At 43.1% G+C, this 15,177-nt stretch overlaps 1 protein-coding gene across 2 annotated transcripts in view; it reads left to right on the top strand.

The window, feature by feature from the left end:
• ldlrad4b (low density lipoprotein receptor class A domain containing 4b) overlaps positions 1-2,947 on the top strand; it is a 170,642-nt gene extending 167,695 nt beyond the window's left edge. For both annotated transcript variants that reach the window (XM_019879996.1, XM_019879998.1), the window contains one exon: positions 1,963-2,947. In XM_019879996.1, coding sequence (XP_019735555.1) covers positions 1,963-2,508 — 546 coding nt within the window. In that variant the 3' untranslated portion in view covers positions 2,509-2,947. The remainder of the gene's footprint in view (positions 1-1,962) is intronic.
• The last annotated feature ends 12,230 nt before the right edge of the window (positions 2,948-15,177 follow it).

Below are 15,177 nucleotides of genomic sequence, written 5' to 3'. Positions count from 1 at the left end.
TTAAAAAGGTAAGGAAAAAATAAGAGAGTCTAGATGAGGTGAAACAAATGCTTTAGTATTTGCTCAGATCTCTCCAGCAATGTTGCCCGTTGCAAGCGGTACTGTACGCCAGGGGTCCCCAACCGCCGGTCTATTTTGAAAAATTACCGGATTCTCCTTTACATCCGTCTGTGTCCAGCTTGACACACGTCAAGCCACGCTTCTCCGTAACGCGGCCAATTAGGCTAAAAACAAACACCGGAGCTCGCAAAATGAGTAAAAAAACTGCTGGAGATCGCAAATGACGGCGGCCTTAAAAGTACGTTCGAGACAACTGGATTAAAGTTATGTCTAAATACTCTGAGATCGCCACAATAGCACTTTTGCTATTTCCGACATCCTACCTGTGTGAGGCGGGGGGGGATTATGCAGCAACGGCGACGAAAACAAAATTACGAAGTAGACTGGACATAAACCACACACTTGCGGTGTCATTGTCTCTCCTATTACCCCGAGATGGGACCGTCTGGTTGCAGAAAATCAAGCTCGGTGCTGTGGTGAGTCGTCATTTTCATGCACTTTGAATTTGCGTTGTATCGTATTTTGAAGGCATTAAACATTGCCATAGCGATTGGAGTGTTGCGGCAAGATTAGACGCTCCTTGTGTTTATTATTATATTTCGAAAACACCACAGTTTTAATGCAGCTCATACCATATTATTTTGTTGTATTATTTCCGCCACACCTTAAATGCCGGTCCCTGAAAATATTGTCTGACATAAACCGGTCCGTGGGGCAAAAAAGGTTGGGGACCCCTACTGTACGCTACTCATAACATGGTATGATCAGTCAATCGAATGAAATGTTACCAAGATGTCGTGCATCATTATTCAACTTGCTGGCAGTGTAGCTAATTGTAGGGCAAGGCGATTCATCAATTTTAGTCATTCATTTGAGTTTGTCAGAATTTTTTTTAGGGGCTTTCAATGTTCAAAATATAATATATAATATCCCCATTGATTCGCACTTCGTGCATTAATGACATGGCTGCACAGTGAAATGACTTCACAAAAGCAAAGTCAATGTTGGGCAAATTACTGACTTTTCTAAGCCCTCCAGCAACTATTAAAATACACTATTCACAAAAAAGTTGAGGATATTTGGCTTTCAGGTGAAATTTATAGAAAATCTTAAAATGTTCACTCTACAGTGATACATCACAAAAGTAGAATATTTAATTAGAAAGAATCCTCATCTCAAACATTTCATTGAAACGAAAGTTAACAATGGTGGGTACACCAGAACAAAAAAAAAAAAAAAATCAGTCTCAATAGCTCGTCATGTGCCCATGAGCATCAATTAGAACTTGGCGACGATGTCTCATGCTATTTAGAAGTCGACTTATTGTCCGCTGAGGCATGGCATCCCACTCTTCTTGAAGGGCAGCCCTCAGGTCTTTGATGTTGAGGTTGTAGTGAATTCATTCTTCACGTAAGCAACATCTTGCACAAAGCTTTTGAGTTGCGTCTTATTTCCTCTGCCAAGAGCAAAAGCGAGCGGTGCTGTTTTGATCGCTGTCTCCCTGTTAGCAGGATTATTTAAACCACACGACCGAGTTCCATGAAACTTTGGCACATGTGCTTGTGAAATCCTTCCGCAAATTGATCTACTAATGCAGATGGAGAACGACTGCAGTGCATTGTGGCATGCTTCCCTTGGCAAGAGAAATCCTATTTGGTTTTATTTCAGCCTCTTTTATTTGAGATCCAGGCCTTTCTTTAGATAGGGGACAAGCTGAAAAATATTTCTTAAAAAAATAAAAAAATAAATCATTTCTGTCCTTGGACTTGTCTTTTCAAAAATGAACCGCAATGTTCCCGCGCAAGTCGGACTGCAGAGCCAATGTGCGGCTCTTGGTTGCAGCAAGGACACTTTCACCTAAAAGGTGCACTTACTCAGCGAACCATTCTTTTTGTCTCCTAGGTGTTGTACGCTCCCCAGGCCAGGGATCGCTTCAGCGCCCCCGCCTTCATGCACAGAGACCGCTTCAGCCGCTTCCAGCCCACCTATCCATACCTGCAACACCAGATTGACCTGCCACCCACCATCTCGCTGTCAGACGGCGAGGAGCCTCCGCCGTACCAGGGACCCTGCACCCTGCAGCTTCGCGACCCCGAGCAGCAGATGGAGCTCAATCGGGAATCAGTGAGGGCGCCGCCTAACCGGACCATCTACGACAGCGACTTGATCGACATGGGGGGCGGCGGAGGGCCGAGCGGTCCCAGGCCACCGAGCAGTAACTCCGGCATCAGTGTGGCCAACTCTAATATCCACGGGCGCACGGAAGCCCCCCCGCCCGCCTACAGCGAAGTGATTGGCTCGACGTTCTTTCTTCACCAGCTAAGCAATAACCAAAGGGTGGTGGAGTGCGGGGGCCCCGGAAGCGGAATGATCCAGCAGCAGAGCCAATCGGAAAGCACAATTGAACCTTCCAAGACGAAGGACGGCCAACCGGAGGACCTGGCGTGAGCGGGACCAACCATAGACCTTGGTCCCTCTCTCTCGGTCCTCTGTTCACACTCCCGTGCACAACATACAGCAAGGAAAGAGAGGACATCAGTTTTGATTTTGATTCTGTCTCTTTCTGCTGTTACAAACTGCTCAGCAAGCACTGCTGGGGCAGGATTGTGATGTGCAAGGAGTTGGATTTTTTTTTTGTTTGTTTGTTTTTGGTGTTTGTCTTCAGCAGAAAAAGCTAGGACACAGATTGAAACTTTTTTTTAAAAATCCTCCCTCATCCCCGTTGGTGGCAACCTTATCTGGAGGGATGGAGGATGACGTTTTCCCTCCTTTTTTTTTTTTTTTTTTTGTTCCACTTTTTTTGGACCGGGATCTGTGCACAAAGCCAGGACTGAGAATCAAAGGACCTAAACAAAACAAGTCACTCACACACACACACACACACACACACACACACACACACACACACACACACACACACACACACGGAAATCTTAGTGCCAAGGTTCACGAGGAAACAAAACACAGGGAGAGGATTAAAGACAGACTTTGAAAAATAGAAGTTATCTAAAAGTTGCACTATCTTTTTGTTGTTAAAGAGGGAAATTATGTGTTTAATTTCAGTTTCTGTCTCACAAATGGATCGAGTGACTGAACTTCAGCTCCAAAGGTGTTTGGGAGCAAAAACCAAGTATTATAAGCTTATGTCCTTCCTTTTTTGAAGCGTCAACAAATAGTTAATACCCAGCCTACCACATCTCGGTCTGCTTTCCCCACAGGCACAATGAGACTGGATTGCAACAACTCTGCCATGCTTTATTTGGGTGAAATACGCCTCAGCCAGTGAGGGCAGAAGACTTGAATTGTTGATGGGCAGCTGGGTGGACAAACTCTCCAAGACTGAAAATCACCTCGCGACATGCTGTGAGACGTTCTCTTCCAAGTGAAAAATCAAACCATCCAAATTTGACACCTAACACCTTAAAGGTCAAGTGTGAAGTAATTCCACAAGATCCCAAATGAAATATTTTTGTGTCACAAGTAATGTCATAAACTTTTTTTTTTTAAAGCATGAAAAATTATTTTTCGTTTCGTTTCGTAAATTCGGCAAAGTAATTGAAGTGCGATCCTGGTGAGCGACAACCCCGGAAGTGTGACGTCACTTTAAGGAAAACAATAGCAGGGCTCTATATGGAAAATGTACAAAGCTACTCCGAAATGGATTCGGGAATGATGTTTCAAAATCAACTGAGGGGATCCGGGTGTTTGAAGAGTTGGAGGAAGAGGAGGTTGTTGCCAAGATGTGTGTTAGACCATACATGGACGAGCCAGTTGCTCAGGATGCGGAAAATGTTGTGCCCGAATGGCCGGACATGGACTGGAAAGGAGACCCATCGGGATTGGAAGAAGAAATAGTTTACATATAGAGGCTGCAGTTATTAGCCTAGCGTTATTGTTTGAAAAATGATGCTGTGCCGTACTGTAAATTGCGCACGGTGGGATTACCTGCTTGGTCCGTGTATTCCCGCTAGGACTGAGAGCGGACATCATAGTGGGTTAGCGTCTTACGTTGTCATTGCTAAGGTAGTCCTGTTGCGATGTAGGCCACTCTGCACATTATATCGGCAGCATTGTTACCTGCATGATGAATGACAGATGCGATCGAAGGCGAGTTTAGGAGACGGAAGACAGAGTTGTTTTTTTTGGCAAACTTCACAAACTTAAAGCTAATGACCTTCGATGTGCACAAAACCACTCCACGAACCCGCACCCTCTTCCCGACTCCTAAACTGCTCATTTGTAGGGAACGCAGCGTCAACGTAATTTTGCACTTGCACAACAGGGGGGCAACATCGTAACACAAGGCAAGGCACGATCGATGCAAATTACAATCCTGATAATACTCCAAAATTATCAATGACTCTGAGCCTTTTGTACGACGTCACTCGCCGGAGGTTGTCGAACAGAAGCGTTTTCCTTGTTCAGCGCGTTGCTTATGGGTCTACCTATGATCCTGAGTGGGTTTTGTAAAAAAACAACCCCCCCCCCAAAAAAAAAAGTATGCTTGAAATAGTATGAGCCCTAAGTATCACTCAAAAGATGGTTGGCCAAATTTACTTCATACTTGACCTTTAAATGCTTGAATTGTATTGGTAAGATGACTTCTACATCAATCCCAGAAAAAAGGACCTTTGTTCATGTTGACAAAAGTGACCTTTATCTGGATCTGCACCAAAATGACAGTGGTACTTTTTTTTGCATAGCCGTGCTCACCATCAAACATGCAACTACGTGGTCATGAAAAGCCAACCGTCCACCCGGCTGTCTGCTCCTCGCAGCGTCCCGCCTCCTCTTCCCTGTCTCATGAACCCCCCACCCACCCAAACTGGGCATTCTGAATGAACTCTGCCATGACACTGGTTGGAACGAAAAGCTCCACGCTCCGTCATATCTCTTCATTGGCCAATCAAAGCAAGACGACACGTAGCCAAGATTCCTGTGGACGTCAAGAGTTCGTGCAAACAGTCCAAGGGCTATGGGAGGGCTCCTTTTTTTGGAAAGGGAGAACAAACTTTTTGAAAATGTCGCCTTTTTCTCTGCTCATTGTTGCCTTCTCCTCTCCTCTTGTGCTTTCTCTTTTCTCGAGCTTGTTTTCATTGGAAACATTCAGTGTCCCCTGCCGACTGCTTCCTCACCTCCACTGCCTTTTTTTTTTCTTTTTGTCCTTTGGCCAACACTCATCTTCATATTCCTTTGATCCATGTGGAGAAAATAATGCTGAGTCTGCCAAGCCCCTTTAAAGTGGAGACCGGATCTGCTTGAGCACCGCGCTCATCCAGGCGTCTCCTTCCTTCTAGCTGCAGTGTGCGTGCGTGCGTGTCTGTCGGGGAGACCTTTTAACAACACAGAAAAGCACTTGATGCGTTTGCTGAAGCAAAGTGTGTGTATGCGTGTGCACATGCTTCTTGTGTGTTTGGGTTGCTTTGTCAAAGTTTCGACATTCAAGGACATTTGGCCCTTGTCCGCATTAGCGGCGAATTAATGAAGCCTTCATTAGAATTCAGAGTGTCACTTTACAAAGCCAGAGGTGCATGATGGGAGCGATTATAGCAAAATTGATGAAAGGAAAAAAAAATTAAAAAAAAGCATGCCGCAGTCTATAGGTTGCACTTGTCCTCACGGAAGTATCCTGCACCACATGCTAGTTGGAAGCTTGTTCTCGTTTGTTTCATTTCTCTATTTTCAGCATCCACATTTGTGCAAATATTTGCCTCCCCTCAGAAAATAGAAAATAATATTGACCCACTTTAATTTTTTTTTTTTAAACATAGCCCTACTAATCTCATTTTCGAACATCTACACAGGACTCAATCGTTTCTTTGCCCCATAGGGCAAGTTGTTGTCTATCCAAAGAATGGCACTGCAATATCCACATCAAAACATCACATCCGACTACAGGGGCTCCTCCTCCATTTTGTCGCGTGTAATCTTAGGCCACTGCGCAATCAAGTTCCGAGCGCGCCATTCGTCCCCTCCACACTTTGGATATCACAACCAGTGTGAAGCAAAGAGCCCGTATCGAAGATTCTTTCGCCCTTTGATGTCACCTCGTGCAACACGTCTATTCCAAAAATATCAGCATGGCGGCCTTAATGAATCGAGAGTTCAAGTTATGCTGAAGTGCTAAACGCTCATGCATCTCATCAGTTTGAATGAAGGCCTTCTCATTTTGTGCGTGCGTGTGTGTGCCACATTGCTGCTGCTATTGCTGCTACTGCTTTTTGTTTTGTTTTTTTTTTCTTTGCTACTGCTGCTTGTCGAGCCTTCCACCCCACCCCGCCCCCTCCCTCAAGCCATCAAAACATAAGAGGTTTCAGACTCTGCAGTCAAAGGTTTCCATATTGGGACCAAAATTGGACTCATGTGAAAAGAAGGAAATCCCATCACTCGTTTTCTTCACTGGTGACACAGTTTTCCCGACGTGTTTGGGCCTTTGACTGGGGGGGAGCTGCTTCAAAGTTGATTTGTTTTTGCTCTTTTTTTCTTCTTCGCTTCTTCTGTCTTACTCTGCCGTGGCTTGTAAATAGGGGATACAAAGATTAACTTGGTTTTCTACAAGGAGGTTTGCATGTTACAATGATGTAAGTTTAAAAAAAAAAAAGAAAAAAAATGGTGCCTAATGTTCATGTTTGAGCAGACCACAAGGGTCCAACTGCTGCCCTGGAGTCTTTACAGCTGCTTTACTAAGGGTGCTCCAGCTCTCTGAAAGCAGGCAGAAAGAATGCTAACGCGCACCAGTCCGCATGCTGATCCCCATCCAAATATGGCCTCCATCTACAGCAAGGCACCTTTTTTGTGCTTTCTTGGAATCTTCCGCCTGAACGCGAGCCATACGCGGAACGCCACATTTCACCTCTGCGCAGCGCGACCTGACCTGAGCACGTCGACCTCCCGAGTTCATAATACGAGCATCGCTCACGAGACGAGTTGAGCCCCTTCACAGTGAAGCAGCTGGAAGCATTTCAACCAGTAGGCGGACGTGCGTCTGCGTGCGTGTGCGGAGCAGACATAGGAACCCACTTGCACTCAAAAAGCTCCCACCTTCGTTGTGCCTCACTTCCAACGGTGCTTTTTCAGTAGTCTGTCTTTTGTTTGTAAGGTGCTGTATATAACTTGAATATATATTATGCACATATCCTACCCAATGGGTAGACACCACAAAAATGTTGTGAATAATGTAAAATAATGTATAGAAAATATAAAACTTTAAGAAGGCAGCATCACATTTGTAAAGGCCTACTAGTGAAAACAAAAACAACAAAAAAAATATGCTTTGTCTTTATTAAAAGTGTATTTCGAATATGCTGACAGCGCAAAACTTGCTCCCTTTGAATGATATTCAGTGGAGTGGAGGGAGAGTAAGGCTGAGATGGATGAAGACTTTGACACTTGTCGCCATTCTTTGGTTACTGGCTGGCAGTTTTCTTCAAGCCACGAATGATGACTACCAAAGGTGTAGTCAACACATCTTTGCAAAAAGCATTTATGACATACACGCTCTTGAGTTGTGTGTGTGTGTGTGTGTGTGTGTGTGCCGCAACCTCAGCCGGGCCATGTTGAGGTCAATTTGCATCATTCAACGTCCATCTATATGGGACATGTCGACAAGACTGACGTCCACTGCAGTTGGAGGAATAAAGTATACGTTTGTATCTAGCGGTCTTTTAATATGTTGTAGTCAGTGTTAGGGATGGGCACCATAATCGATTCCAGTAAACGATTACAACTAAGGCCAAACGGAGCGCACCGCTCACATCCGCTGTCGAAAGAACACGACCTCAGATTATGGAAAAGTCGAGCTACAGCCACACGGACCTCTGCGATTACAAGCAACAGCATTTTGCTCAATACAACACCGACATTGAAGGAGGAGTTCAGAACATTCAGAGAAAAACTTCCCCACCATTGATCAAGGAAATGTAGTCAAATGCCCGTCCTCGGCTTACTCGAAGGTTTGTATAGCTGCCAAAGTATAAACTGACGAGATGCGAACCTCTTGTTGAAGCATTCGATGTCCATAACAACACGACGACAAGTTGTCGACCAAGGACATTATGTAAGGAAAAGGGTCAGTCTCTTGTACTCGCGTGCGGGTACTCGAGCAGTGTGAAAGAAAACAGGAAAATTGCAGATAAATCATTTAATTGTACTTTGTGTTCAGTTTTTTGTTGTTTTTTTTGTTTGCGCACGTTAAGATGGCACAGTATATTTGAGCAAACTCTTGTGTTGTTGAATCTGCAGTCATTTATTTACAGATGTACTAAAACTACTCCACTGTACAATAACAGCAGAGCATGTTCATTCTTCTTTCTAGACAATGTACATAGCAATGCGCCATGTTCTCTTCAAAGCACCAAATAAGTGGCAGTTGTCTCTCTTGTTTAACTCTGGATGAAGTTCTGTTAGCTCTTCTTGTTCTGTCCCCCCCTCATTTGTTTCCTGCACTAGCTCGAAGAATTAACGACAATTCAGACTGATTTTTCTTTTGGAATTCCCTGTGCGACAACGCTCCTTATTTCCTTTTTAATTAGAAGCCTGGCCTCAAGTGCTAACAAGATGTTTCATAGAGAATAACGTCAAAAATGTCTTATTTTCAACATCCTGTGTCATGACGGTCACTATAGGACTGCTTCCGTCATGGGTTTAGCATCATTGGTTTGCTTTATTTACAAATATACCTTCTTGTTTCCACACCTTGCTTCCCTATCTGTGTGTGTGAAAGTATGTGCACACACAGAGAGGGGTAAAATTGTTGTTTATCTTTTTTTTATTTTTTTTTTTTTATTTAAGCAATTGTGATGTACTAGGTTATAGGCCTAAGGTCTGTTATTGCAATACTTATACAAAAAAGACGGGGGGGGAAAAACATGTTGCTCCAAGTGCTGTTGTAGTCAAAACTTTTGTTTGTCATCATGCTGTAGTCAAACTACAGTGTAAAATGAATAAAACTTTAAAAGTGGCTCATTATTAGTGTGTGTTGTGATTCGTGTTCTTGTTGTAAATGTTGTTAGACTTGTTAGGCTGCAGCTTTTATTATTTGCTTGTATGCTTCTGCCAACATGAGCCAAGAGCTAATTGGTTGGCTTTCAAAGCACTGCCTTTTCCAGTAGAACTCATAAGTGCAAATGAAATCACACATTACACAATACAATTGCCTGGGAGTTACAATACATACGATGGATGTGTGGAAACAGTCGTTTGTGCAGACAGGCGATCTTCTATAAATCTTTGGGAAATTACCATCTGTCCAACTACTTTGTGGATCACGAACAATACAATTGCCTGGGAGTTACAATACATACGATAGATGTGTGGAAACAGTCTCGTTTGTGCACACAGGCAATCTTCTATAAATCTTTGGGAAATTACCATCCGTCCAACTACTTTGTGGATCGCAGGTGGGCTGGAGCTTCTCCCAGCTGACTGCTTGGTCAAGTCTTCAGTGAACGCTTTAGGATTTGAAATGTCTAGATTTATTCATTCATTCATTTTCCGATCTCACCCTGAACCGGTTGCCAGCCAATCGCAGGGCACACAGAGACGAACAACCATCCGCACTCACACCTAGGGACAGTTTGGAGTGTTCAATCCAATCTGCCATGCATGCTTTTGAAATGTGGGAGGAAACCAGAGTACCCGGAGAAAACCCACGCAGGCCCAGGGAGAACATGCAAACTCCACACAGGGAGGCCGGAGCTGGAATTGAACCCCGTACCTCTGCACTGTGAGGTCGACACACTAACCACTGGACCACCGGGCGCCCATGTCTATATTTATTTACGTTTAATATAAGCTCACAAGTAAATAGCCATTCTGTTCCAAACGATTCCTGTTTTCGCGGCAACTGTACCCTGTGTCTCATTGTGAGAGCAAGGATGGGCAGGGTGAGTCTTTCATTTACTTGCACATCTCGGGCGCGATCAGAAATAGCTTGCGCACTGGCTCGTTGCGACCGTTCGGAAATTTGGAGCATTGCTCAAATTTTCCGTTCGGCTATTCAGAGTGCAAAAAAAATGGCACAAGGCACTCCAACTGTTGACATGGTGCGCCAGTGCTGGCTGCGTTCAGATACTCATGAGAGTGAAGGACGCTCTACCTCTCTGAGCACACCCACTCAGAGAGAAGTGCAAGGGCATCAGAGTGAATTTCCAATCGCGCTTTAGGTTAGAGTTAGTTAGTTTGCAGTCCATCTCACTGATAGATCGCTTTGTAATTAAACACACACACACACACACACACACACACACACACACACACACGCACACACACACGCACACATTCCGCCCTCAAAAATCATCAGTCTTCCGGTGGGTCAAGAAGAAATGGGCGATTTTGAAAAATGAGCCCGGTCCAACTCTTGAAGGAGAATCCGCCGCATCTCTTAAGGGCAGAGGCCTCAAAATCATGTGCAACAAGCATTGCCCGATCAGAACAGGGGAAAAGAGCGAGGTGCGCAAGGAAGGGGATGCAATTACTGCACCACGATTGGACGTTGGGGTGCAAATTTGTACCTTCGGACAAATCATAATTTATATTGAATTAACTTCTCGACTGCGTACAACTATTGTGTATTATACTTTAATTTTGTATTTATTTATTTATTTATTTATTTATTTTAAACAAGAGAATCTCTCAAGTAAGTGAGGTCATGAAAATATATTTTTTCTACACCGAACCTGCTCCCACATATTGGTCAACGTGCGGTGGATCATCACAACGATTTTAAGCGCCTTCTTTTTTTTCATCCACCATCCATTTTCCGAACTTATCTTCTTGTTTCATTAAACTATTTCCTTGGCGGTTTTATGATGTGCCGTCTTATGATGTCACACTTCTTATTTTAGCACTTTAAAACATTGAAAATTACAAAATGTCAACACTCAGTCGGAGCGCGGCGAATTTAATTGTTTGACAAAAATAGTCGAAATGGCAATTTTGATGTCCATTCGGGATGAGCAGTGGGTCAGCAAAAGTTGTGGTCAAAAGACATCCTCCACATAAAAATGAGTGAGATGGGTGCAGTACCACATGTCCCTAGCAGAGGGCGCACTCCCTGTATGCTTGAGGTTAGTATTTGGTTTTTGGTCAGTCGATATTATGTAATTTTCAATGTTAAACACAGTGTTAATTGGGGGAAAACGTAAAGACAAGGGACGTAAAGGTTGAGAATGTAATGTTTAGGTCCACCCCACAGTGAGCCACGCTTTGAACTGCGCTCTGCAGTCAGGGTTTACTAGAAAAAAAGAGCTTCGAAATTTTCGTCTACTTTCCCCACCCACAAGATTTTTCGTCGTAAAGATTGAACACGTTTAAGATTCTCGTCTCTGACCTATCTTGGACTCGAATATTGGTAGAACTCGACTCTGATCATACGGAGCCCCTAAGGGGACATGGAAGGAAAAACAAACTTTGCACTCAGACAAAAGGATAATCTTATAGCAGAATCTCATAAGGCATAAGCTAGTCGCGCGTTTCACGTCGTTGGTCAGTAGTGATGTGTCGGTCGCGAACGAGCCGGTACAAAGAGTGCTCGCTGAGGACATGCTCCGTCGCGTCTGCGCAGCCACAGACAGACTAAGGAATTGACTTTCCCAGTTCCAACTCGTCCAGATGATCGTAAACACAACGACAAAGACCAACATGGTGAGACAGCACCTGATAAAGGTACCCAGAGAGTTGTATTTTTTCGGTGAGACTGTACTTGTAAAGTTGAGAGCCACTTCAGTCGAAGGTTTGTCATTCCTATTGGTCACCAGTAGACGGCGCCCTTACGTTTCGTAAAGACCTTGTTTGCGGTCTAATTTTACAATGATTCTTACTGCTGTTAGCTGACATTGGAAAGCGAAATCGGGTTTATTGTTTCCCCTTGCCAATGGCGGGCCCTCTGCTGGAGTTTGAGACCGAAATGTTTCTGACCTGAGACGTTCGAAAACCGAGGTTTGACTGTACAGTGAATACTTTGAGGGGTAAAAGTTATCGGGGCCCTCAGAAAGTCATCCGATGTTTCCTACCCAATCTGAAACGAAGTTTGATTTCACCGCGATCCTTTGGGTTTTGCAGGTTCTTCAGCCCCCGGCCCCGTTGGGACCAGCAGAGAGCACCCCGCAAGCATCCAGACAAGACTTGCGTCTCAACTATTCCAGTGAAGTTGCCATGATCAACAAAGCATCTTGAAACAATGAATAAAGTTGGCTTGCACGTTTTGGTAGTGTGCGTAATGGGTGTTTTATTTGCACTTTATTCACGATCGCCAAGAACAGGGGTGTCATACATACAGCCCGCTGGCCGGAACCGGCCCGCAAGGATGTTTGATCAGGCCCGCAGGATAATTTAAAAGTGAAAAAAAATGCACAAAAGACACGGAATGTCTTTTATGCATGTATGCCTTACTATACATGGTCATTTTTTTTCGGCAAAAAACGCCTGACTATACATGGTCGTTTTTTTCAGCTAAAAATGCCTTACTATACATGGTCATTTATTTCGGCTCAAAACGCCTTACTATACATGGTCGTTTTTTTTCGGCTAAAACGCCTTACTATACATGGTCATTTTTTTCGGCTAAAAACGCCTTACTATACATGGTCGTTTTTTTCGGCTCAAAACGCCTTACTCTACATGGTCGGTTTTTTTTGGGCTAAAAACGCCTTACTATACATGGTTGTTGTTTTCGGCTAAAAACGCCTTACTATACATGGTCGTTTTTTTCGGTTTACAACGCCTTGCTATACGTGGTTGTTTTTTTCGGCTCAAAACGCCATACTACATGGTCGTTTTTTTAGGCTAAAAACGCGTTACTATAAATGGTCGTGTTTTTTTTTAGGCTTAAAACGCCTTACTATACATGGTCGTTTTTTTTCGGCTAAAACGCCTTACTATACATGGTCATTTTTTTCGGCTAAAAACGCCTTACTATACATGGTCGTTTTTTTTCGGCTAAAACGCCTTACTATACATGGTCATTTTTTTCGGCTAAAAACGCCTTACTATACATGGTCGTTTTTTTCGGCTAAAAACGCCTCACTATACATGGTCTTTTTTTCGGCTAAAAACGCCTTGCTATACGTGGTCGTTTTTTTAGACTCAAAACACCATACTATACAGGGTCGTTTTTTTCGGCTAAAAACGCCTTATTATACATGGTCGTTTTTGTGGGGTTAAAACGCCTTCCTATACGTGGTCGTTTTTTTCGGCGTAAAACGCCTTGCTATACATACATGGTCGTTTTTTTTCAGCTAAAGACGCCTTACTGTACATGGTCGTTTTTTTCGGCTAAAAATGCCTTACTATACATGGTCGGTTTTTTTTTCGGGTTAAAACGCCTTACGATACATGGTCTTTTTTTCGGCTAAAAACGCCTTACGATACATGGTCTTTTTTTGAGCTAAAAACGCCTTACTATATACATGGTCGTTTTTTTTCGGCTAAAATCGCCTTACTATACATGGTCGTTTTTTTCGGGTTAAAACGCCTTACGATACATAATCATTTTTTTCAGCTAAAAACTCCTGACTTTCCATGGTCGTTTTTTTCCGATAAAAACGCCTTACTATACGTGGTCGTTTTTTTCAGCTAAAAACTCCTGACTATCCATGGTCGTTTTTTTCGGGTTAAAACGCCTTACGATACATAATCATTTTTTTCAGCTAAAAACTCCTGACTATCCATGGTCGTTTTTTTCGGGTTAAAACGCCTTACGATACATAATCATTTTTTTCAGCTAAAAACTCCTGACTATCCATGGTCGTTTTTTTCGGGTTAAAACGCCTTACGATACATAATCATTTTTTTCAGCTAAAAACTCCTGACTATCCATGGTCGTTTTTTTCGGGTTAAAACGCCTTACGATACATAATCATTTTTTTCAGCTAAAAACTCCTGACTATCCATGGTCGTTTTTTTCGGGTTAAAACGCCTTACGATACATAATCATTTTTTTCAGCTAAAAACTCCTGACTATCCATGGTCGTTTTTTTCGGGTTAAAACGCCTTACGATACATAATCATTTTTTTCAGCTAAAAACTCCTGACTATCCATGGTCGTTTTTTTCGGGTTAAAACGCCTTACGATACATAATCATTTTTTTCAGCTAAAAACTCCTGACTATCCATGGTCGTTTTTTTCGGGTTAAAACGCCTTACGATACATAATCATTTTTTTCAGCTAAAAACTCCTGACTATCCATGGTCGTTTTTTTCGGGTTAAAACGCCTTACGATACATAATCATTTTTTTCAGCTAAAAACTCCTGACTATCCATGGTCGTTTTTTTCGGCAAAAAACGCCTTTCTATACATGGTCGTTTTTGAAATTTTTGCAGCAGATCCAATACATGGTCGTTTTATTGGGCTAAAAACGCCTTACTATACATGGTCGTTTTTTTCGGCTAAAAACGCCTTACTATTTCAGAGTTGAAGGAAGATTGTTCTTGGGTCCTCCGTGCCACAAGAGGGAGTAACTTGCTCATCGCCAGAGTCCACCTACGAGCACAGACCTGCAGGCAACACTTTTTGCTCTTCTTCCTGTTATTCGCAAGGTGCTGAAGTCAAACTTTGGGCCAGCCTGAAAAGTAGGAGACATTTACACTCAGGCAGCATAAACATGATCTGCTTCCTGCTCTCGAAAGACCCAACAGTCTATCTCCCCGGTAAGTTTCATGCCCAACACATCTTTGCACAAGAAATTGACTCGCGTGTAACTCACAGATGCCTTTCCCCTCAGGTCAACACACCTGTCCCACGTTCTTCTCAAGAGCTGACCACTTAACCGCCCAGCAACAAGCAGACTGCCATCCAACTTGCAACTTTTTCCTCTGCTTTTGTGATTATCTAAACTGCAAAAGAAATAAAGCTTGATTACAAAGAACACTTCAACTCAACTTAATTTTTAAACACATCACCACAATCTAACTTTAAAAAAATATATATTTTAAAAAACAAAATTATTTTCAGTTTTTTTCTAAACTTTTTTTCTGAATTTTTTTCTAATTTTTTTTTCCCAAAATTTTTTTTCCTTGATTTTTTTTTCCAGGCAGAAAAATCCAGGAAAGTGGGTGTGGCCTGGCTGGAATGATGGCTGATGATTCGCTGATAGCTGTGAAAGTGGGTGGAGCATGAC

This window comes from Hippocampus comes, unplaced genomic scaffold (genome assembly GCF_001891065.2).
Source record: "Hippocampus comes isolate QL1 unplaced genomic scaffold, H_comes_QL1_v1.1 scaffold135, whole genome shotgun sequence".
Classification (NCBI taxonomy): Eukaryota; Metazoa; Chordata; class Actinopteri; order Syngnathiformes; family Syngnathidae; genus Hippocampus; species Hippocampus comes.
The sequence above is the reverse complement of the archived record's forward strand: the minus strand, read 5'-3'. Positions and strand labels throughout refer to the sequence as shown.